A 26,436-nucleotide genomic window follows, 5' to 3' on the forward strand; every position below is an offset into this window, starting at 1 on the left:
TACCTCTTCGAATACTCAAGCGTCGATGGGCGTGTGGTCTACATATCGACCTCCCGACTCCGACGTCCATGGTTCGAATCCAGTCTGCCGCACTTCACTTTTTTTTAAATGAAAATCATCATTCATAAGGCAACATATTGAAATTCATACCGATTCCTTGTGGCAAATTTCCATAAGGCGTTTTATTGAAAATCGTACGTCCATTTTCCTCAGTGTAGTACGCTGCTCATACGGAATGGGTTTACGGAAAATTTGATCAAATTACCAAGGTAAATTTGACAGCTGATTCAGTATGGGAAAAATGTTACTTTTCCGTACGGAATATTTTTCGGTAAGGAAAAGTGATAGCTCCATTTAGCTTACCCAGCATTTTTAGCGTTACGAAATTTTCTCTACTTGTCAGCTCCGTACTGCTCACGGAATTTCAGTAGCGGAATCATTCCGTGACCATTCCGTATCCTATCTATTTGTACAGTACTTTTCAGCAGCGTACTAGCTTTAAGTCATGCATTATTGTTTGGCAGCAATTTTAAAAATGTAAGCAGCAATTGGACATTTTAGGGGTATTGTAAATGTCATTTATAACCACAGAGAAATAACCATCAAACTGCTAAACTTTAAATAGTCCACAATGGTGGAATGGTTCACATTCTAAATTTTAGTTGTGGCCATGTTCACAAATTCTCGCAAATTTCAACTACCGAGATTATTGACTCAACTGATCCGGGTTTATTATGAGGGTACTTCTTACAGATTAACAGATTTTAACGGTAGATATTGAAATGGGTGCGATTGATTTCGATGCCATAGTAAATTACTCTGCTTTCGGGCAAGAAGTTAATTTTTAAAAGGTCTTCCACATTCCTGAACATTATTTTGCGACCCTAATTATTGTTTTAATTTCTGAATAAAAATAATAGTTGGTTTACGCCCGATTATCATGTTACTCGAGAATCAAGTATATTGACTCGTCTCCCTTTTGCATGCCCCTTGCTAGCTTTGACAATGAAATGTCAAACTACTTTTGACGTCTATTTTTGACGGTTGTCTGCTTTTTAACTGGGCTGTAGCCCAGTTAGCGAACGCCCAGTTAAAAAGCAGCCCAGTTAAAGAGCGCCCAGTTAGCGAATGGTTACTGTACTGTATTGCAAACATGGATAACTGACCGAACATTAGGTTCTATAAGAACCGAATACAAGATGCTTATTTGTCCAGCCATTTTTTTTAGTGCCATTGAGAAGCACAATTTAAGGCATGTGCATGACATAGCTGTTGGATAACCCCATTTCGATCGTGAAATAGGCTCTGATTGACACCGAAAACATTCCCGCAAATCCATGTAGCTGGAAAACAATTGGGAACAGTTTGAGCATCTGACATAACACGAATACGCTTGGAGGCGGTTTTCGTACCGGACGAAGTCTGGTAGATCTCACTGTAGGGGATTACAGCAGTGCCGGGCGGGTTCAGGTTGACAATCACAGAAGCTTCATTACCGAAGGGATTCCAGTTCTTGTTTTGCTGTTTGTTTCTAATTTTGATTCAAAACGATCATTCTCGAGAATACTGCTATAGCACTTAACATGATTTGATGAGGTACTGCTTTACTACTGGATGAGTTGAGGCTGACATCAGAGACGGCAGGATTCCAGAAGGTTTGAAATCGGACTGCTTTCAGCAAGCATTGGGAATTTTTGCATTTCTATTGATCTCACTGGGGTTGACATGGAGTCCTCCATTAAACTGGTTGTTGCACTTCACAGGAATGCGAAACAGGAAAGATCGAAATCTTTCTCATTATTCTCCACGATCGGTTTCGATTCATAGTTGCTTGGCAGATACTTGTCTTCGGACGGAAAGAACAGGAATGATTCGTTAGCTAGCTTCACTGCACTGCACTGCCTTGACAACGAATAAAACATTGTTAGAGTAGACTTCTGGTGGTTCACTAGGCAGGCTCTTGTTCTGTCGGTCGGTTTCTCGTCGGAATGTTTCTTAGCTTATGGTTCATCCCTTAGCTTGATGTACCGAGATTGATGGACCAATGGATTGGACCATTATTGACCCATACTGTGAAAAAGCTTTGGAACTCTCATCGCGAGGAGACTGCACGGATCGGATGGAGTTGGGATTCGGTTACTTCTCAACCGACAACAACGTACATGACGTTTGATTTTGCTACAGGCTCTTTCAGGTAGTTCCGACACTCTTGACTTTGGAACAGATTGAAGTGTCATCTGGGTGGCGAAATAATCAAATAACGGTTCCACCAGCATATAGTCATCGCTGTGGATGTCATCAAAAGCTCGTAATGTTCATCCAACTTTGGAACAAATCGATGCCACTCATCGTAACAGAATTGGAGCTCACTGTCGTAGATTCCAACCGCACTAGGCTTATATGGTTGTAGCCATCTGGTTTGCGTAACTGAAACTGCCTCCATTTTCTCCTTGAGCTTAACCACTCTTCGCAGCCAATCGAGGAACGCGTCGTACGAGGCCCGCAGGTGCTGTTGTGTTATTTTACCAGAGGCCACCAGAGGTCGCTTCTGGACATGTCCAGAAAACATAATGTTTTAGAGTAGCCACGGCCTCCAACATACTTTAGACAGTGAAATTCAGTTCAGTTCCGGCGATCTCGTTGGCCGTTGGCCGGTTTTACTTTTTGAACCGGCGTGCTACTATCAAACTAATGACGTACGCACGGTTCGACGACGTTTAGTAGAACTGATTACCAATGACACAATTCACACACTTCTACACCAAGAGACCAAAATTTCAAACTAAAAATTAGGATCCAATATCTGTAGGACAGGAAAACATACTCATTGAATTAGGTACAAGAAAAACATTTCCTCCACTGAAAAATGTTTTCGGAACATTGTTTAATATCCAATCAAAGTAGCAGACTTTTAGTATAAAAAAAAGACTCCCTAACCATTTTTTTTTACAAATGTGCTCTATCGCACCTATTTGGGTGAAAATGGATTGATGAATACGTAATTAAATACAATTTTAAATGATCTTTTTGTGTGCACAATGTGCTTGCTTCGAAAATTCTAGTTTACATGAAATATTTGTACTTTAAAAACAGTGACATTGAAATGGTGTCGCGTTACGAAAATAGTCATATAATTGATACTAGACAAAAAGTACAAACATTGGAAATGTAATATTTCGGATTCTCTTAGTACTTGTCAAGAGCTTTCTTTTCGTGTATTAAGATCCAAAATCGGACCATTTTCCATGAAGTTACACTAGGTACAAAAATATGGTGTCGCGTTACGCGAATTGAATGTGCTTCTGTAATAAGGGATAAAATGCTTTCAGTTTATTGATACAGTATCACAATGGTTTCTTTTCAGTAATTTAGGGCTTGTACATGAATAGCGTAACAAAATTGGTGGTGTAACGGGGTGTGTCATTTGGTAACTCTCCATACTACAAAAAATAGGTTACCGTACGAAAATGTTACGGAGTGGTGGGAAATTACAAATCTTTGGTGTTGTGTAGGACCCTTCGGGGTCGTCCGTTAATAAGTCACGAGAAACTGAGTTTTTAAATTAAATTTTCGTTTTAATCTCTCTTTTCCACGCAATATCACCATGTCACTCATATGAGTAAACGTAACTAACAGTTTGCTGACGAACACGGTATCCTTCTACCATGTCACGAACCGTCAAACTTGTTTGTAGATGCCTAGTATGATTATATTTTTTCCAATGGTTCGTTTATTTGAAAGGCTCATTTGACGCGAAGCGTGACGGAGCCGCAGTTATGTTTTTTAATACAAGTTTTATCTTGATTCTTAAACATATTTTCAGCTTTGAGAAACCGAAAGACTCGTGTTTTTTTTTCTCCATTCCATTGCAAAGAGTTTATAATGGCGTAAAATTAGAGTAATATTTTTCTGATCGAAAATCATGATGGCCATGTTGAAAATGGATAATTCTCAAGCCGGTGAAATTTATCACTGGAATTCACGATTAAACGATATTTCCACCGCGTTAAGTACTTTCTAGTTAGTTGATATAAATTTTCAAATATTTTGAAGTGGACTTGCAGTTTCAGTAGACTTGCATGATATTGTTATTGTAACTAATTTTAATTGATTGCCCAGAACTACATTATTTCGCTGGCGCGTGGTGTTTAGGCTATTTTTTTTCACTAGCCGTCATCATGAAATCGAACGCAAACTTCATTTCGATTGCAGTACATCGAAAAAATAACCTGAAAAAAATAATATTTGGTGGTTATTCTTATCATTATTGACATAAACAATTCATTTTGTTTAATTTTTCTGCAAATCTATTTCTCTTTTTTCAAAGCACATTATTGACAGCTGCCGCAGCCAAATTCCCTTTTTGCGGGTGGTTTAAAAAGAGTTTCAATTATAGAAGGGTTATAGTGGTTATCTAGAGAGGGCCACTTGATCATATCATACTCTTATAGTGGTCATCAAAAGGTTGTCGTTTAAAAGCTGGTTTTATTAGTAGATCTTTTAATTTGATCTTGAAAACCATTTCTGGAGCGGAATAAAGCTTGAAATGATATTTGGGATACCAGAAACATTGGTTGAGACATAAGACGTATTCCAATCTTTTCGGAAATAAATAAAAATTTGAAAACAAACATGTTGATGTATACGCGAAATGCTTAGAATAAGTCAAGACTCCAAACCGTATACCAGAGCTGAAAAACGCAATTGCATTTCAAAATGCGAAAAAGTGCAATTCAGCGATGGTGTCGCGTTACGAAATGCAGCGCGCTATATTTATCATATTCAAAGCGAAAAATCTCAAAATGAATATTCTATTAGAAAGGAAATTTAGTGAGGATAATTTTACACCTGTTTAATCATATGTCCCCGCGGCTAATTTTCGAATGCAGACCTAATTTCTCGCTGAAAGTCGGCTCCTCATGGTGTCGCGTTATGAGAGATGAGAGTTTAAAAGGGATTAGTGAGAAGTGAGAGGATTGAATAATGAGAAGAAAAAAGTGAAAAGTGCAAAATGAATAGATATAAGTGAAAATGAGAAGAGGATTAGCTAAAAGTTAAATGTGAACATTTTCATCATCATTCATCATCAACACACTGAAACGTCCCCACGGGCATGTAAATACATTATCATCTGCTTTCTATGTTTTGTGCATCATTTATTTTAGAAAGAGTTTGTTTGATCCCATCTGGAAAACAACATATTCGGTTTATTAGGTCAAACGACCTGTTTGGTAGAATGTTAATTTTTAGCCGTTATATTGTTTCGGTCGAACAACATTTTCGACCATATTATCAATTCGGCAAGATGAACTGCTCGACAAAATGATATTTTCTGCCGTACGGCCACAATAAACTGTTCTGCTAAACGACAAATGCGGCCAAACGACCTGTTCGGCTGAATGATATTTTTGCCGAAATAACCTGTTCGGCCTATCGGCAAATTAACTGTTCTGCCAAAAGGCTCTTTTAGATCAATCAACTTTTCGGCTAAACGACCCGTTTGGCCTTTCCAAACTTTCGGCCAAATGACTTGTTCGGCTATGAAGCCTGTTTGGCTGCATGATTTTCTATCAGTTTGATAGTGACCTTGTGGTTTGTTCGTCCAAATAACATTTTCCACCAAACAGCTTTCGGCTTAGTCCCGTTTGCAAAATGGCTTCCAGTGAAACAGATCTTCTCATGCAAGTATTCTCGGAGAAACCCCCTAAATAATCCTTGCAGTCCCAGAAAAAATTCAAATGCATATTTTAAATATTTCTTAAGAAAAATTTAGTTTGAATTAACCGCAGAAATTGTTTCTAATACTCGAAAACTTTTAATTATTTTCAATAGAAGATTTCCAACTTCTATCTATATAATAAAAATGAGTTGAGATTTCCTTCCTGACGATTTGCAATTTTTTCCCTAATCGATTCGTTCTGGGATCCGCAAGGTTTGTATATACAAAAAGTTGGTAAATTTGACGGGGAAATGTAAACAAAAACATTAGGATACAATTTTGGGTCACAGTACAACAATACAAACGCACGAAAAATGATCTAGAGTGCGGTGCTGCAACGTGCAAATGGTACATTGTGACATTTGCAACACCCGGGCAAAGCTGGGTTTCTTTCGCTAGTACCGTGCGGGACCGAAATCCTTACAGCACCGAAATCCGTCCACCTTGTGAGATATCAATAAGTTAAAGGAGGTTAAAGGTAATTAATGTAGGAATAATTAATCTTATCCTATTCAGATACTTGACAGTAAGCTTTTAGGATATAGAATTCGAAAGAAGGCTTTGAAATTGAAACAACGAAAATCAAAAACAAATCTTCACCCACCAAACGCGAAGTTTGTGCCGCCATTTTGTTTTCGGGTAGAGCATAATTGCATCAAAAGAAACTGTGTTTTAATTGCTAATTGCAAATCATTACACAAGATAAGCGGAATGCAAATCGAAGGGATCGCTTCTCAAGGTGCTTATCGAACTATTTACAGTGCTAGTTTAGTCAATCAGACTGTTTCAACTTAAATATTTAGTTATAGCTGTTTAGAAATATTTAGAAATAGCTGTACGAATTTTGATCCTTTGGTTCGAAATCAGTCCACGGTGGATGGATTTCAAGTCAGGAGTAGTTGATTAAATTCATTATTTTATCATGTTTTTCGCAGTTTTTAATGAGTAAATGTGAAACACTTCAAAAAAACAAGCCTTCATGCACCTGTGTCAATAACAAACGTTTTATTGACATTCGATTCCTATTTTCTAATGACTTTTTCATACACTAAGGTGCTTAAGTGTACGGATTTCGATGCCCCACGGTACTCAATGATTTTTTTCTCTAGAAAATAAAATTCTCCTTTAGACAAATCTAGATATAGTTTCTGAAGGATCGCAAGAATTTACGAAAGAAATATTGAATTAATTACCGATGAAATTTCCAAATACACTTGTTCACTTACTCATCCCGTTTCTTAGGATAACTTTTTTTTCTGTTGCACTGATCTTTACCATTTTTTTGTGTGGATTCAGGGGTTGAATTGACAATGTTTAACAAAATTTTACCAGCCTACTTCAATCGTCTACACTAACAAAATGCGATTTCATTTTGTTTCCAAAAACGTTCACGTGAGATAAAGATTATTATCATCATTATATCTTTATTAGCGACTCTGTTTAAAATGTTTTCGGCATGATAATTTGCGACATATATAGGAATAATAAGGCAGGCATTTTCTTCTTTTCGTCATAGTCTCGAACACCAAAGAGGCATTTTTTTGCCAAACTCATTCATTTCATTTATTTAGTTAACATCTAAACAGATAACACTGAATCAACAATTTGACCCCACAATACACGGTTTGAGGCCGCATCTCTCCATCCTCGGATACGCCCCGCGCTCGCCAAGTCGTTTTGCACCTGGTCTGCCCATCTCGCTCGCTGCGCTCCACGCCGTCTCGTACCTGCCGGATCGGAAGCGAACACCATCTTTGCAGGGTTGCTGTCCGGCATTCTTGCAACATGTCCTGCCCATCGTACCCTTCCGGCTTTAGCTACCTTCTGGATACTGGGTTCGCCGTAGAGTTGGGCGAGCTCATGGTTCATTCTTCGCCGTCACACACCGTCTTCTTGCACACCGCCAAAGATGGTCCTAAGCACCCGTCTCTCGAATACTCCGAGTGCTTGCAAGTCCTCCTCGAGCATTGTCCATTAGGGTGGTTCAAAAAATTGATTTTGCTCCACAGCGCTCATCTGATTCTTTATCATGTTCTGAGTGTCCTCTGAAAATTTGAACTCATTTGGATTAAAACTGATTTAGCACAAGCTGTTTCAAATTTGCATGCAAATTAGTATGGGGGAATTTATTTTTTCATTATACTGTTAATAACGCTTCCCCATTAAGCGCAGGTTAGTTTAAAACCTACATAGCTAAAAGGAATACTCAACAGCTTTCACTCAGTGAAAACCGCATCTTAATTTATCGTTCCAATAATTAGTAATCGAATTTAATCTATACTGTGGTTTTCTGGAGTTAATTGCATAACTCCTCAACAGGCAACATTGCTGCTCGTGGCGCGAAAGATAGCACACACAAATTCAGGCTACTATGTTGCACTGCACATTTCAGTGATGCCCTGAATGAAGTTTAACGATCATGTCTGAAGATTCGCAACCTGTATTAAAATCGATTACTAATTATTGGGGCGATTAATCTACATGCGGTTTTCGTTGGGTGAAAGCTGTTGAGTATTCTTTTCAGCTATGTAGGTTTTCTTTTAACCTGCGCCTCATGGGGAAGCGTTATTAACAGTATAATGAAAAAATAAATTTCCCCATACTAATTTGCATGCAAACTTGAAATCGCTTGTGCTAAATCAGTTTTATTCCAAATGAGCTCAAATTTTCAGAGGACACTCAGAACATGATAAAGAATCAGATGAGCACTGTGGAGCAAAATCGATTTTTTGAACCACCCTATTGTCCATGTTTCATGTCCGTAGAGGACAACCGGTCTTATAAGCGTCTTGTACATGACACATTTGGTGCGGTGGCGAATCTTTTTCGACCGCAGTTTCTTCTGGAGCCCGTAGTAGGCCCGACTTCCACAGATGATGCGCCTTCGTATTTCACGACTAACGTTGTTGTCAGCCGTTAGCAAGGATCAGAGGTAGACGAATTCCTCGACCACCTCGAAGGTATCCCCGTCTATCGTAACACTGCTTCCCAGGCGGGCCCTGTCGCGCTCGGTTCCGCCCACAAGCATGTACTTTGTCTTTGACGCATTCACCACCAGTCCAACTTTTGTTGCTTCACGTTTCAGGCGGGTGTACAGTTCTGCCACCTTTGCAAATGTTCGGCCGACAATGTCCATGTCATCCGCGAAGCAAATAAATTGACTGGATCTGTTGAAAATCGTACCCCGGCTGTTACACCCGGCTCTCCGCATGACACCTTCTAGCGCAATGTTGAACAACAGGCACGAAAGTCCATCACCTTGTCTTAGTCCCCGGCGCGATTCGAACGAACTGGAGTGTTCGCCCGAAATCTTCACACAGTTTTGCACACCATCCACCGTTGCTTTGATCAGTCTAGTAAGCTTCCCCGGGAAGCTGTTCTCGTCCATAATTTTCCATAGCTCTACGCGGTCTATACTGTCGTATGCCGCCTTGAAATCAACGAACAGATGGTGCGTTGGGACCTGGTATTCACGGCATTTTTGAAGGATTTGCCGTACAGTAAAGATCTGGTCCGTTGTCGAGCGGCCGTCAACGAAGCCGGCTTGATAACTTCCCACGAACTCGTTCACTAATGGTGACAGACGACGGAAGATGATTTGGGATATCACTTTGTAGGCGGCATTAAGGATGGTGATCGCTCGAAAGTTCTCACACTCCAGTTTGTCGCCTTTCTTGTAGATGGGGCATATAACCCCTTCCTTCCACTCCTCCGGTAGCTGTTCGGTTTCCCAGATTCTGACTATCAGTTTGTGCAGGCAAGTGGCCAGCTTTTCCGGGCCCATCTTGATGAGCTCAGCTCCGATACCATCCTTACCAGCTGCTTTATTGGTCTTTAGCTGTTGAATGGCATCCTTAACTTCCCTCAAGGTGGGGGCTGGTTGGCTTCCATCGTCCACTGAACTGACGTAATCATCTCCTCCGCTGCCTTGACTTTCACTGCCTGTACTCTTAGCGCCATTCAGATGTTCCTCGTAGTGCTGCTTCCACCTTTCGATCTCCACACGTTCGTCCGTCAAGATGCTCCCATCCTTATCCCGGCACATTTCGGCTCGCGGCACGAAGCCTTTGCGGGATGCGTTGAGCTTCTGGTAGAACTTGCGTGTTTCTTGAGAACGACACAGCTGTTCCATCTCCTCGCACTCCGCTTCTTCCAGGCGGCGTTTCTTCTCCTGAAAAGGCGGGTCTGCTGTCTCCGCTTCCGTCTATAACGTTCCACGTTCTGCCGGGTACCTTGCTGCAGCGCGACCGCCCGCGCTGCGTCCTTCTCCTCCAGAATCTGTCTGCACTCTTCGTCGAACCAATCGTTCCGTCGACTTCGACCCATATACCCGACGTTGTTCTCCGCTGCGTCGTTAATGGCTGCTTTGACTGTATTCCAGCAGTCCTCAAGAGGGGCCCCATCGAGCTCACCCTCTTCCGGCAACGCTGCCTCGAGATGCTGCGCGTATGCAGTGGCGACATCAGGTTGCTTCAGTCGCTCTAGGTCGTACCGCGGCGGTCGTCGGTACCGAACATTGTTGATGACGGATAGTTTTGGGCGCAGTTTAACCATCACCAGATAGTGGTCAGAGTCGATGTTAGCGCCACGATATGTCCTGACGTCGATAATGTCGGAGAAGCGCCGTCCATCAATCAGAACGTGGTCGATTTGTGATTCTGTCTGCAATGGTGATCTCCAGGTGTACCGATACGGGAGGCTGTGTTGGAAGTAGGTGCTGCGAATGGCCATATTCTTGGAGGCGGCGAAATCAATTAGTCGTAGGCCGTTTTCGTTCGTCAGCCGGTGAGCGCTGAACTTTCCAATAGTCGGTCTAAGCTCCTCCTCTTGGCTAACCTGAGCGTTCAAATCTCCTATGATGATTTTGACGTCGTGGCTGGGGCAGCTGTCGTACTCACGTTCATGCTGCGCGTAGAATGCGTCCTTATCATCATCAGTGCTTCCGGAGTGTGGGCTATGGACGTTGATTATGCTGAAGTTGAAGAACCGGCCTTTGATCCTCAACCTGCACATTCTTTCATTGATCGGCCACCACCCGATCACGCGACTTTGCATATCGCCCATCACTATGAAAGCTGTTCCCAGCTCGTGTGTGTTGCCGCAGCTCTGGTAGATGGTATGATTACCTCTAAACGTTCGCACCATTGATCCCTTCCAACAAACCTCCTGCAGCGCTACGATGCCGAATCCACGGTCCTTGAGCACATCGGCGAGTATGCGTGTGCTCCCGATGAAGTTGAGAGATTTGCAGTTCCACGAACCGAGTTTCCAATCGCTAGTCCCTTTTCGTCGCAGTGGTCTTCGCCGATGGTTCCGGTCCGTACTCTCTTGTTGATTGTTCGTTGCTTATGATTTTTTAAAGGCTGGCTTGCAGGGCCTGACACCAAACCCCCTAAATTTCCGGTGGACCATGGTGCACAGTTTCACTTAGAGTCCCTCGCTGGCACTCGGACGATGATCAGCCGCCCCTAACATGGAGAACAGACGCTGTTGTGAGCCGATCCTGACATGGAGAACAGACGCTCAATAGGATTTGCACCTCCGGAGAGGAGCAAACCCCCCCTTCCCTGTCAGCATACGACCATAGTTCCCACCGGGGTTGGTTACCCGATCTTCCCTAAGGTTGCTCGTATCCCGGCCAGCACCGCGGGGAGGTAGGGATAGGAGTTGCTGGGTAAGAGGCTAAGGACCGCGAGATGGGGTCTATTTTATTCCTTCAGGTACGCGAAGTACCAATGCACAGTGTTTTATTTCGTCATTTTCACGATCGAAATTCAAAAACTCGAAAAGTGTTGATTTTGGATATAGGGTTTGTTCACAGAAGTTTCAAGATATTTAGGAGCGCATCTTTCGATAAAAACAGTTTGATGATTAATCCCCCTAAAAGTGAGTTGAGAAAATTATTTTTCCACCAGAATGAGATAGATACGTAGTGTCCTTCGCAAAGTTGTAGTAAATGTTAATACGAGCAACTTTGCTGAACATCCCGAGCTTCTATCTCTTATATATAACAAACTTAAGTCGTTTTATGTAAAAACCCCATTAAAATCTTATTTTTTATTCTAACTCTTTCCAATGATTTTTCCCATTTTCCGTCTCTTCTACAAAGTTGTTAAACAAGCAAAATTACATGTTTTCGCTGAACATTGTAACATTCCATCTCACATACAACAAAGTTATCTCTAAATTATACATATTTTTAGATGTATGTATTTCCACTTGTAATGACTCCCTTAATTGCAAAAAGTCACAAATACCTTCACGATATGCTGGAAGTCGCTTATTTCATTTTCATACTGACATTGAAAACTTTTTGTCGACAAGAGTCTTCTCGAATGCTGTGTTAAAACTTGTAAACCCATGAAAAATCATAATATTTGAATAGCTTTTAACTGTTTTAACTGATTTTAATGGAGATGGAAATTCACAATGTTCAGTAAAAACATGTATTTTTGCTGGTTTGACAACTTTGTAGAAGAGACGGAAAATGTGAAAAATCATTAGAGTTAGTTTAAATTAAAAGAATGATTTTAAGGGGATTTCCTCATAAACCATGTTAAGTTTGTTGTATCAATAATTAGAAACTAAGCTTCATCGCCGCATTTGTTATAACGTGAAATGAAAAGTTTGTAATACCAAAGGAAAAGTTGTTTCCAAATTTAACAGGATTTGTATTCGTTGTTCTTTTTGTCATCGCTTTCACACTTTCAATAAAATAGTTTAGTATCTTCTGGAAGCACCTTCCTTCGACTTCTTGGCTTTTGATACAACGGGATCCAACGATATCAGTGATCAATGCGTCAGTTCCTCGTTTGTCCTAAAATATATATATTCATGAAAAATATAATTCAAAGAATTCAAATTTCTGTAAGTATTTGTGTGATGTCGAAAATACAATAAATGTACACAGCACACATGTCGAAGCTTTTCTATTTGATTAAACCAGCAGAAACATCTGCTGCAGGTAATTTTTAGGACAAACGAGGAACTGACGCATTGATCACTGATATCGTTGGATCCCGTTGTATCAAAAGCCAAGAAGTCGAAGGACGGTGCTTCCGGAAGATACTAAACTATTTTATTGAAAGTGTGAAAGCGATGACAAAGAGAACAACGAATACAAATCCTGTTGAATTTGGAAACAACTTTTCCTTTGGTATTACAAACTTTACATTTCACGTTATAACAAATGCGGCGATGAAGCTTAGTTTCTATATTATTGATACAACAAACTTAACATGGTTTATGAGGAAATCCCCTTAAAATCATTCTTTTAACTTAAACTAACTCTAATGATTTTTCACATTTCCGTCTCTTCTACAAAGTTGTCAAACCAGCAAAATTACATGTTTTTGCTGAACATTGTAACTTTCTATCTCTTATAAAACAAAAGTTATTCAAATATTATGATTTTTCATAGGTTTACAAGTTTTTAACACAGCATTCGAGAAGACTCTTGTCGACAAAAGATCTCAATGTCAGTATGAAAATGAAATAAGCGATTTTCAGCATATCGTGAAGGAATTTGCGACTTTTTGCAATTAAGGGAGTAATCACAATATGTATAATTTAGAGATAACTTTTGTTGTATGTGAGATGGAATATTACAATGTTCAGCAAAAACATGTAATTTTGCTTTTTTAACAACTTTGTAGAAGAAACGGAAAGTGGGAAAATCAATGGAAAGAGTTAGAATGAAAAATAAGATTTTAATGGGTTTTACATAAAACGACTTAAGTTTGTTATATATAAGAGATAGAAACTGGATGTTCAGCAAAGTTGCTCGTATTAACATTTACTCCAACTTTTGCGAAAGACACTACGTGTCTATCTTATTCTGGTGGAAAAATAATTTTCTCAACTCACTTTTAGGGGGATTAATCATCAAACTGTTTTTATCGAAAGATGCGCTCCTAAATATCTTGAAACTTCTGTGAACAAACCCTATATCCAAAATCAACACTTTTCGAGTTTTTGAATTTCGATCGTGAAAATGACGAAATAAAACACTGTGCAATGGTACGCTTTACCCAGCATTTGCCAAACTCATCCGTACCAAATCGTAAGCTTAGGAGAAACGTTCTGTTATAGTGTGGTTCAAGCAAATGTAAGTTGCGTTGGCATTACCCCCTACGATGATGGACGGAAATACGTGCCGTGTCTCTATGGCGATTGCTAAGGCGTAAACAACAGTCGTGGAGTTCAAGAAAGTGATCAAAATAGAATGAGAAAACATCAGTGCGTGAAGTGTCGAAAATCGTAATACTCGATGGCTAAACGAATGACAATTGTGTGTAAAACTGAACTGAGTAATGATTTGTTAAACATATAACTAATTTGTGGTGAAATAAGCTTGAAGAACTTCAGTATATCGAAGATTTACGATGAAAACTATTTCATGTTCAAGTGTCCGGTGTCCCTATTCATGTGGGCAGTGTTGTCTACACGCGCGCTGAAAATACACTGGAGTGTATTTTCAGTGTGCGCGCTCCTTTTGCTCTGGTGTGCATTTTTTCAATAGTTTGACATGACATTTAGAAAATTCAAATATCCCGTTATTAGTTGTACTTACTTAGTTAAGACTATAAAATCGTTTAGATAGAGTAAAATCAAAGAGCAGATTTCTTTTTGCACTGAGTGTAGGTCAACACTGCATGTGGGACACCTACTGTATAAAATACCTGTTTTTGAATAAATTAGCAAATAGAGTGAGTTGGCCAAGTTTTGTAGAATATTGTTTATAAAACTCCTGAATCTACATAAAAAAGGGGAATTTAGGTTCCACAGGATAAAGCTATCCTAAAAAGTGAGGTGTACATATTAATGTGGGACAGACTGTGCCGGCCCAACGTAGAAGTTCTCCATCCTAGAGGGTTGCTCGCTTCTACCATGCCCTGCGCCTGGGTTTGGATTTCTATCGACTTCCTCTACTTCCTTGTAGATGCTTCGTCACTACGAGCCCCTGAATCTTCTTTGTACTGCGAAGTGTTGTCGCTTACAGATTTCGTCTCCATACTTTCGTAATGTGTGGATGGCTCATCTCCATTTGCGCTTTAGAATTTTTGTTGATATCGCTTTTTAATGGCATCATCGGTATTCCGGATCCAGTTAAGAGATCACACACCACGTCTCACTGACTTACAAAAAGACAGACTTCACGTTTAATATTGGATATATATTAAAATTTTGATGCGCTAATGCTTTGATACGCCAAAACAACCCTGGCCTTTATGTATCTAGATCTTTGTGGTTTAAAAAATCCCAATGATGTGGCTGATTTGCGCCTAAATCATAGCTGATGATATGATAAAGGGGCTGATAATATAGGCAACAGTTTCTTTTATCTACAGTGATATACAATATACATATGTGTGCCATATCTACGCCAGCTTCTGGTGTGCTATCCTTGTTTAACGAAAAAGCGCATCCGCAAACCTCTTACCCAACTTTCACCTGTTTCTTCAAAACTCCTTTGTCGAATTAAATCTGACATACGTCTGACTGATTGCGATGTGGGTAACATCAGCTTCCATTCTATCAAACCCCACCCGATTGAACCAATTGAAATTTTCCGCCACACTCACTTCCATCATTTGGCGCTGCTGCTGTTCTTACTTTCCACGTCCTTCCGGTTCCAGTAAAAAGATCCCCATCACAAACAACACCGCCAACGACGACGACGTTTGATCCGTGCTCGTTGTGCCATATTTCACGGTAATGATGATCGACAGATACATGTCGCTCACGATTGACTTCGTACCGGTTCCAACGAAACAAGATTCTGCTGTTTTCTTTTTCCCTCCAATCAACCTGGTCTATTTTTCCCGGTTTCACTCTCGTGGATGTCGTGGTCGTCGCATCGGTCTATGACGCGCGCCCAGTGTTGCTTCCCATCAGGCATCATCGATGGTGTTCTATTCTTGCCTTCTGTCGTGACAACCGAAAGCTTTTCCGCTAGGCCCACCGAAAGCGGAAAAGATGCGATGTCCCATGTGCATTGGAGGTGGGCTGTTTTGCTTTTTTCGGAACAGTCAGTGCTTCGCAGATGTAAAATCTATCATTTGCAGTTGACTCGTGTTATTTATAGGGCTTTGTGTTTTGGGGGTCATGATGGAACGGTTTGTTGTGTCTTTGGGACAGCGTGCCATATACACGCAGGTAGTAAAATGTAGAACCGGCAGAAATGGAAGACAGTGTTGAAATTGTTGTTCAGCCAATGGTTAAACCATCAATTCGATATGTCTGATTTTCTCTGACCAGCAAATTTGCCCACTGTCTCGCTATCGAAAAACCACACAAGAAAACTTGCGCTCACGCTCGGGAGCCCTAAAACCGTCACAAACACCCGAGCAAACCACGTGCATGTCGGGTAGAATTTCCTTTGATTGAAAGCGAAACTCAAAGTTTCCGGGTCAACATGGATACGGCTCGGGCGGCGGTACACTGCGGAAGAAGAATTGCTGAAAATGCTCGCAAGGTTAGCCGATTTTTCGTTCTTTGTTGTGTGCCTGGAGTTCGCTCTATTTTTTGTTGTTTTTCGACTAGTGATACCCACAACCGGAAATTTGTGTTGTTTGCTCGTGATGTGGAGCAGCCGGTTTGGTTTTGGAGTCAAATTGGGCGTCCACGTAATCCCCGAGCTTGGGGAGCTTTATTGCCTCACGGAGAACGTGCGTGTCTCCGGTGCCACGGAGGCTTCCAACAACCGCCGCGTTTCCCTTCAGTAGGACAAGGAAATCGATTGAATTATTGTGCCAGGAACAATTTATCTAAATCCAATATCACGCGATGCACATTCGAAAGCGCCATTTTCCGGTTACGGGAAATTGGAGATAGTCCGACATCGGAAACGCCATTTATCTACCGCACTGACGGTAGTCGGAGGGGTTCGATTGAAAATGGAACTACAATGCGATGGTTTCGGGACCCGCAAAAAGCCGGGCAATTGTGTTATAGTTTGGGAATTTCCAAATTCGAGGGGATTTGATTTGGACATGATCAATGTTGTTCATTGTCGGTACATTTTTTCCCTTTCTCTTTGTTTCAGTGTTGCGTGAAGAGTTTCGATTGGAGCCACAAAACACCCGAGTGGCACAGGGAGAGACGGCCCTGCTGGAGTGTGGACCACCAAGAGGCTATCCGGAACCGGTGGTGTTTTGGCGAAAGAACGGCCAGACGCTGGATTTGAACAACTCGAAACGGTGAGTGTACCTCGTTTTCAGCAGCTTCTGGTTTTTAGGATTTTGATTTTGTAAAACATAGTATGTTGGATAATTTTGGTTATCATTACATTCACTCCCCGTTTTCATCGCAATTCATCGGACAGGAATTTGCGTTTCTTGAGATCAAACCGACTTGACAAGAAGAAGAAATCTTTCCAACTCCGAAAACCCTACATTTTCTTGATTATTATCCATTTGAAAGAATTTTGAGCCGATCCAGTAGATCTCCTAGAACTATTTCTCCACAAAATCCAGAAGACATGTACTAAGAAGACGCGTGCTTAAAACATATATTTACTTCTGCCTTTCCATGTAATGCATGCTGCAATCATACATTAGTTCTCCCATCGAAATACTATATTCATTCCATTACTCATCATCTGTGGAACTGCTGCGTCTGTCAAAATCTGTTTAACCAAAGTTGAATCTCCTTAACAAAATTAATACGATTCAGTCCAATATACAAGCATGATACTCCATAATTAATAACATCACTCACCAGCCGATATCGACACACCATCTGACCAAATCGCACTTGTTTCTCCCTCCACAGGATCCGCATTGTCGACGGTGGCAACTTGGCAATCCAGGACGCGCGCCAATCCGACGACGGCCGGTACCAGTGCGTTGCGAAAAACGTTGTCGGCGTCCGGGAGTCCACGGTTGCATTCCTGCGTGTTCACGGTATGTAGATGAGTGTTGCTAAATTCCAAAAACCGAACTCGCAAGTCCCCCAGACCCGCGTTCAGTCGTAGTGGCCGGGTTTATGCCTGATGCACTTATCAGCGTTTGGCGTCCGACAGCAACGGCTCGGTTATTGCTTCCCTATGAGGCGGCAGCCAGTGGGGATCGTTCGTTTGGCTTTCAACATGTCATAATAAATTGTTTTGTTCTATCCCACTCATGGACCACCCTCACCACCACGCAGTGAAACCGTTCCTGATGCGAGGGCCACAGAACCAGACGGCAGTGGTCGGGAGCTCGGTTGTGTTCCAGTGCCGCGTCGGTGGTGATCCAGTGCCGGACGTCCTGTGGAGACGCTCAGCATCCAGCGGCAACATGCCTCTAGGTGAGTAAGAATTCATTTCCACCTCCGCCCGCCCGCCGGGGTGGTTGGGGTTGTGTTTGGAACGGAACTAACAAGGAAGTGTACCACAATAGACACCTAGCGCCACATGAAAGGCGGTAAATATGGGATTTGAGCAAAGTGTGGTTTTCATTATTAGTGTGCTATTAGTACTATCTTGTTTGGATAAAGGGTGATGCATTCCAAAGTGAACTAGAGGTACAAGCTGAGCTGTATCGTGCAACAATGAAGTAAAGATGACAATGGAAGATAGCCTTGTTAAACGAATAGGGTAACCGTACCTTTAGTGAAGGTAGCGCCAATAGTGGAGATAGTCTAGTTTAAGTTTAAACCGTAATCAATCCGATGATGACGATGATTTTATTCGAATCCGCACTAATACTAATAAAGTTTTGAACTAAATTCAATATTTTGGGGCTATTTGCCGACTTACCTCAATCATTGCATATTCATTACATTTTCATATTAATTTTTCACTTATCCAAACTAACAATTACTGAGGAATTGCTGGAAAAACGCTGAAAACTGCTTTTTTCCTAGACCGACATTCGCATTTTTATCTAACGCATACTAACTCCGAACGTTCGGAGCAAACACATACACACGCACTTGATTTTTCACTTGATCTTTTCCCACTGTTTCCTTGATTTAATCACTCCTAAAACATATTCACTAACTGAGTTTCACCTTTTTATTCAATCTTGACTACCGATTATATAACTTCACGTCCAAAAACTGTCGAAAACTGCTTCCCAAAAATCGAAGTGAGAGACAAATTTGACAAATTTGAAATTTTATTGTGAATGCAATAAAATGCGGAAGAATTAAATTCACTAGCGCAATGAGTGAAATGGTGAGAATAAAATCTACGCGATGCAACTTCATTCAATCTGAACAATACAACGTATACGCCAGCCACGTCCACGCCAACACGCAAACAAAGGTGTGCATACACAAAAAAATAATCATCTCTTCACCGTTGCCAGATTTATTTATTGGTAAAAAATCATTTCTGTTTGTCGGATTGAACAAATAAACCAAGAATAAATATTTAAACATGTTATGTAAGCTTCTGTTACATTCCAAGTGATGTATACAAAAATTTTAACCGATTATAACCCATATATTTGATACACCGTGAACATGTGTTATGATATAAAATAAACATTTCGTCAAGTCTGGCAACATTATGCATCAGCTGGCATAACACCCCATTTCCACCCACCACAGTTGTAAACACAATTTATTTATCGCTACTGTATTTGCACTATTACAAACAAGCGATACAGTCATAAATTTTAAAAACATTGTGATGGAGTCTTGAGTCTTAAAGGAGATTTTTCTTTTTTGGATCTACTAATACACCCACTATTGAAACCGTTACCATATACGGGCAGAAAGCACTTCGGAAATATATCCACTAATTTTTAATGTTATCTGTCTTATTGTTTTGACGCAGAGGCACGGTAACGTTCCGAGACGTGAGTAAAGCAAATCAAAAGATTCATAAAAGAACTTATAACTATAATTATCGGGGTCACAACGTTAGGGGCATAATGGACGTTAGGCATAAATTTGCCTTCGCTACACAAATTATTTCAAGTCGTCCAAGAATGTTTGAAGATTATCAGAACCCCTGAAAAAATGAAAGAAATATTCAGAGTTTTTTATGACTTTCTTAGAGAATTTCGTTAACTTTTATGAATCTTTTTCCAAGGATTACCTATAATCCTCATGAACTTCATGATCCCTATTGTAACAACAATCCTCAGAAACTTCAAGATCCCACATTGGAAATAGTATTTTGAGCGGTTATTCAATCAGGAATCATTGATATATGAGCTGTGGTTATCACAGAAAAGTTAATGTAGGAGGATTGTTTTGTGGTTGCCAATTGTAAATCACCGTACAGGAATAAGAAAAATAACATTTTCCGTCTTTCTAATGAAAATCGCAAGTTACGAGCCTCATTATCGGTTTTAGTTTTCTCAACCTCAATCCTGCACTACAAAACGTAAGCACCCTTCCAGAAGCCACAGTACAGTAAAATAATGGATTTTTTTTATCAAATTCTTGACTACTTTCACTGAAGATGAGTGATTAAGGAGTCTAATACGCCGTCCATAATCAGTCCTATTGTAGACGACGCAGATACTTCCAAATAAAGACCATAAGGAATCAATCTACATACATCCAAGACACCATCCAAACCAGTTTCAGTTAAACTACTTTCGTACAACAAATTTGTTCAAATTTCTTCTCCGAACAATTGCTGGATCCAAGGAATGATCCTAGATTCTCGAGGACTAAAACCAGTTTTATCTACAAGAATAACACCTTTGGAACTCATGCCTCACGATCAGGAACTAAATCCAACTGAGAATGAAAATATCACTCACTTATTATCTCTGTATACATTTACGATATATAACATATAACCGTAAGAGACTTTTTTTGCAAGCTGTCATGATAAAGAACTGTCCCGAGGGGCTGTAGGGGAGACTTGATGCCTCTTTCTCATTTCCGATGTACTTACTTGATACTTGATGGGCTACAGCTCTTCGATGAACCAACGCCGAGTAGAGTATCCTTCTCCACTGGACTCGATCCTTGGTCAATCGCTTCCAGACGCCCTGAACGTTAAGCACCATCAGGTCCTCTTCAACTGCAAAAAGCCATCGTGTACGCGGTCTTTCACAAAGTCTACGGCCTCTTCCGGGTTCTCTACTAAATATCATCTTCGCTTGACGTTCTTCCGACATACGAAATACGTGTCCAGCTTATATCGTAGTCTGCCTTGTTGTATAAGCTTAACAATATCCAGCCTTTTATACACCTAGTACAACTCGTAATTCATGCGACGGCACCAGATATCGTTCTCCTATTTACCGCCGAGTATTGTCCGCAACACCTCACGCTCAAACACTCCGAAAGCTCTCCAATCAGCCTCCTTTAACGTCCATGTTTCATGGCCGTATATATCCATCAGAAGAATCAGAGTAGTTTACAGCGCGAATTTTGTCTTCGTTTGCAGTCTACGGGACTTAAGCTGGTTAAGAAGTCCGTAATAAGCCCGATTTGCAGCTGCAAAACGCCTTTTCACCTCGCGGGTAACATCATTATCGCACGTCACTAATGTTCCAAGATACACAAATTCTTCCTCCACTTCAAATTTTCCACCATCCAGCACCATTTCGCTACCACCACCACTAATGAACCCACGTTGATTGCCAGCGACCATGTACTTCGTTTTGCTGGTATTGATCGTGAGTCCAATCCTCGCTGTCTCCCTCTTGAAAGGCACAAAAGCCTCTTCCACGGCACGGCGATCAATCCCGATAATATCGATATCGTCCGCAAATCCAAGGAGCATATGCGATCTTGTGATAATGGTACCGCTTCTTTGCACGCCAGCTCTCCTAATCGCTCCCTCGAGCGCTATATTGAACAGTAGATTCGAGAGTGCATCACCCTGCTTTAATCCATCTAAGGTAACAAATGACGTCGATATTTCATCCGCAATCCTTACACTTGATTTCGATCCGTCCAACGTTATACGAATCAGCCGTATCAGCTTCGCCGGAAAACCATGTTAAAGCATAATTTGCCATAATTCATTCCGTTTACCTGAATCGTACGCCACCTTGAAATCAATAAACGGATGATGTGTCTGCAAGTTGTACTACCGGAATTTATCAAAGATTTGTTTCAGGATAAACATTTGATCCGTCGTTGATCGGCCCTCACGAAAACCTGCCTGGTATTCGCCGATGAAGAACTCTTCAAGCGGTCTCAATCTGTTGAACAGAATGCGGGACATAATTTTGTACGCCGAATCGGATCCACAGCTTGTCCATAGTCGCTAATATTTATTCTGTTCACCGATGCATCGTCACTTCCACTATTCAACAAAGTCTCGAAGTGTTGCTCTCACCTGGCAGCCACTTCGGTTTTATCTGTCAGCAAATTTCCTTCTTGGTCGTTGCATATGACGGGAGATGGCGCTGTCTTTCTCCGAACGCCATTGACAGTCTCATAAAACCTCCGCATATCATTATCCATTCTTTTCTGCACTAATGAGGCACTAATAGCTTGTTCTTCGTACTCTTTTTTCTTCTTGCGGTGGGTTCGTTTTTCGGCTTCTCTTGCTTCCTTGTACCGATATCTATTCGATCGGGTACCTGACACCAACATCCGACTTCTGGCAATGTTCTTCTCGTCTGTCACTCTCTGATACTCCAAATCGAACCATCCCGTCCTGGGTCGCCTCTGTGCAGTGCCTCTCACTTCTCGTGCTGTTATGCTCACCACTCCCTGGATCGACTCCCATAGATCGTTTTTATCAAGACATTCATAAAACGTGTCCTTCACGTCGTCGGATTTATCGTTTGTCGGTGCGTAAACGTTGATTAGGCTGTCATTGAAGAATTTGCCCCGTATCCTCAATACACAGATTCGTTCGCTAATGAGTTTCTACCGCATTACTTGCTTCATCTGCTTGCACATCACTACGAAAAAAAAACTCCATGCTCTGTTTTTTCGCCGTCGCTGTGATAGATGTTATACTTGTATGCAGCTTGGTCGTGGGATCCACGGCTCGGAATTCACGTTCTCCGGATCTAGGCCATCGGGCTTCTTGAATAGCGGCCACATTCACTCCAACTTTCTGCAGTTCGCGAGCCAGAAGGCTCACTCATGCAGGTTCATTGAGGGTCCTCTCATTCCAGGTACCGAGTTTCCAATCATACTCCTTATTGCGTTGCCGGGTCGGTTGCCAAAAATAACGTTCTCTCTTTATTTGTCGTGGTATTTGAGAGGCTTCAGACTTCAGCTACCTTACTGGGGTCGCGTTACCTACATCGCGCTGGTGCGGCTGCCACCTTAGGTAAATTTGATGCGATACAGCATTTCGTTAACCAGCCGCTGGGTACCAGACAGACGCTGTTCGGGCCGCACCTCCTGGTCAACAGATGCTCCGTGCGTACCTTCTCACTCTAGCTGATGTCAGAAGGACAACAGTGCCCAGGATGCACTACCACCTCAGTACACAACCCTTAGCGGGCGGTATTTCGTCATCGGACGACCCGTGGAAGCGTGAGATAGGAACTTGTGGGGACCAGAGCTCTGTTGGGCGCTCCTTCCTTGATGTCAACCCACCATTTTGCAGCCCAACTATTATTATTTTATACTTTCGAATGATCGACTATTTATTGTTATTTTAACTTAAAACGGCTACGCAGTCTTTAAGGATTAAAACAAGATTTATATTAGTCCAACGTTTCGACACGGGGTTGGTGTCTTCATCAGGGGAAAAATATTAAGACACCAACCCCGTGTCGAAACTTTGGACAAATATAAATCTTGTTTTAATCCTTAAAGACTGCGTAGCCGTTTTAAGTTAAAATTATTATTTTATCAATCTGGCATCTAGGTCTCAATGTATTATGCTAAACAATTAAATTAATGTACGAGATGCACGTCAATGAATCAAAGTCAAAAAAGAATATGCTTTTTGGAATGATCTGTAAATTGAGTTTTTTTAGTAATCAGCAATTCGAGGCCCGAGGGTCATTCGCTACATAAATAGTGTTTGTAGTTGTTTAATAGCTAGTAAAGCACAACGGTGTTCATAAGGAGGTTCAGACCTTCATGCCATAGCACACTCCTCAAAGCATGTCAAACATTCACTTTGTTCCGCAAGTACCAAATTGAATCTGACCAAAGAACAGTACAGGGCACGCAAGCACATTGGATCGTTTAACTCCTTTACAATCTTCAAAATGAATCTCGTTTGACCATTTGACTACAAAAGAATAATGCAGTTAGTTGGTAATCCAACTACATTCCATTTTGGCCCGAACATTTTGGCAATCAAACAGCAACTCAAATACGTTCTCCGCGATTACCGAAGAGACCAGTCTAGGTTCTGAAACTGTAACGTATGCCAGGCAGATATAAGCAAAAAGAATACTTGCATGATGTAACTAGCGGGAAGACCCCTTTGCTGACCTTAACCAGAACGACCGTGGTGACCTGGAGCAGATTTATGCATTACTAGGTCGAGGGACTCTGAGGCTTTCGATAGATTATAACTGGTGATAAAATATCATTGGCGTTACTACAGGGAGGGTAGGGGGTCTATAATAGCACTTATCACTTATCATCTCTCTATACGATATGTAGGATACTATGAGAGAAGTTTTTCGCAAGCTGTTACGAATTACTGATGATCTGATTCGAGCGGCTATATTCCTTTGAAAAGCTCCAATTACGGGGGGCATCGGTTCTAATGATGAATTTCAACTTGTTTTACACCCTCGTTACTTCCTTTCCAATTGGAAGCATAGCAGAAGGAAGATCATTCGACTTATATCGTCACCAAAAATGCCTTTCGCTCGCTTTACTTCTTCACGCCTGCCGTATCCTAGAGGAAAAAATCCTATCGATACTGTCTAATCCATATCTTCGAAATGCGTTTACTTCCGCAGAAGCAAAAGTACTCACATTTTGTCCGTGCTAACATCTTTTATTAAATGGACTAAAGGATCTTATTTTAATTGGAAATCCTTGAAAAAAAAACGAAATTTTTAAAATATTATAACGAGTTCTTAGAAATCTCTTACGTTATTTTTAAATTTATCATTATCATCATCATGTGTCCTGAGCACCAATAGGGCCAACGCAAAAGATCTGCATCCTGGGAGGTTGCTCGCTATAGCCTTGAACTGGGCCCAAGTCAGATTCATGTAGACTTCTTTTATTTCTTTATTGATAATCGCCACGAGCCCCTGGATTTGCCTGTGCTTTGATATCTTGTCGGATACCAGCACAGCGTTAACTTGCAGATTTTCTTTGCGCTTACTCATAATGTGTGGCCGACCCACCTTCATTTACGCTCTTGTATTTCTGTTAATATCGGTTTTTGATGGCATCATCGATGGAGCTCAGTTTTCGAGATCCAGTTGTGAGGCCCCTAGACACGAATTATAAAAAGTACACATCGGTTGATGAATACCTGCAGTTTCGGCGTGATCTCTGCTGATACACACCAAGTCTCACTAGCGTATAAAAATACAGATGCCATGTTAGAGTTGAATATTCGAAATTTAGTTCGTTGACTAATCTGATTTGATCTCCATATATTTCGTAAACTTGTAAAGCAGTCCTAGCCTTCTTGATACGTTTTCATATGTCGATCCTGGTTCTGCCGTCCGACGCTATTTGCCAATCACAGCAAAAAAAATGTTAATATCCCATGACGTAACATTGGTCAATGTACTTAAAAAACCTATGTAATCGCCGATTTGATGTATTTTCAAGTCAATTCGATGTATTATTACATAACTGAATGTAAAATCTAACGGACAAAATATTTTTTCGGTTGCACGCAAAGTACGTAACATTACTTCGCTAAACCAGTAATTTCTTACACATAAAATGATGCACATCATGTCAGTTGGAAAAGAAGCGTAATATTACATACTTATGTTGTATATTATGTTAAATCAACGTGAAATTGCTGAACATTGCAGGAATCGCACTCAAACCCGCCACTCGAAACGAACTGTCAGTCAGAAGAAAAATTTGCTTGTTGCTGGTTGACGAACATGTCGGTGCGTGGAGAAAAACTTGTTGTGCGAAGCATGAAGCTTAAACAAAGTGCATTTTAAGTGTTCATATTGAATGAAGTTTAAATATAATTGCTGGAATCGAGTGTTTGTTAAGTTAAAGATTAATTAAATTAGGTTCAGGATGAAAGGTAAGTTTCCGATCGGCAGGAGGTTTATTGCAATGTTGAAATGTTATTGTTGCAGTCATTGCCGAATTTTACGCACAAGTGTCCAGCCAACGAGTATTCCGGAGTTCGTGTCACTGTTCAATTTTCGGTGTTTTCGGCCCTAAGCAAAACGGTGGAGAAGTGGTGCGACTGAACGGCTGCTAGCAGGAAATGGAAAACTCCAACGCTACCCGGTAAAACGACGAAAAAGTGATTATTCCTAATACAGACCCTATTCGATTTTGGCAACAATTTTTTTTATTATTTTTTATTTTTCAAACCACTTGTAAGCCGCGTAAGGTGCCTGCCAGAGAAGACGCGTCTACGCGACGCCGCGCGAAAACTGCACGCCAATGAGTAACAGTCAATAATAAGGAGCTGTCAAATCGTATGGACACTTCGCTTTGCACTTCGCGTCTTCGCAAAATGAGTTAAAGCCCTTAACCGACGTAAAAACAAAATCATGAAAAAAAATCTAATTTTTAATTTTTGATTTTTAATTTTGAAATTTTTAATTTTTAATTTTCAAGCTTTATATTAAAAATTTTAATTTTTGATTTTGAATTTTGAATTTTTCATTTTTTATTTCTTAATTTATAATTTTTAATTATAAATTTTTATTTTTTTATTT

At 40.8% G+C, this 26,436-nt stretch overlaps 1 protein-coding gene across 1 annotated transcript in view; it reads left to right on the forward strand.

Moving 5' to 3' along the window:
• The window catches only part of LOC134212799 (roundabout homolog 1-like), a 331,449-nt gene that overhangs the window by 291,508 nt on the left and 13,505 nt on the right, over positions 1–26,436 (forward strand). The window contains exons 5-7 of the mRNA XM_062690970.1: positions 16,767–16,920; positions 17,495–17,625; positions 17,870–18,010. Coding sequence (XP_062546954.1) covers positions 16,767–16,920; positions 17,495–17,625; positions 17,870–18,010 — 426 coding nt within the window. The remainder of the gene's footprint in view (positions 1–16,766; positions 16,921–17,494; positions 17,626–17,869; positions 18,011–26,436) is intronic.

Source organism: Armigeres subalbatus, chromosome 2, assembly GCF_024139115.2.
Source record: "Armigeres subalbatus isolate Guangzhou_Male chromosome 2, GZ_Asu_2, whole genome shotgun sequence".
Lineage (NCBI taxonomy): Eukaryota > Metazoa > Arthropoda > Insecta > Diptera > Culicidae > Armigeres > Armigeres subalbatus.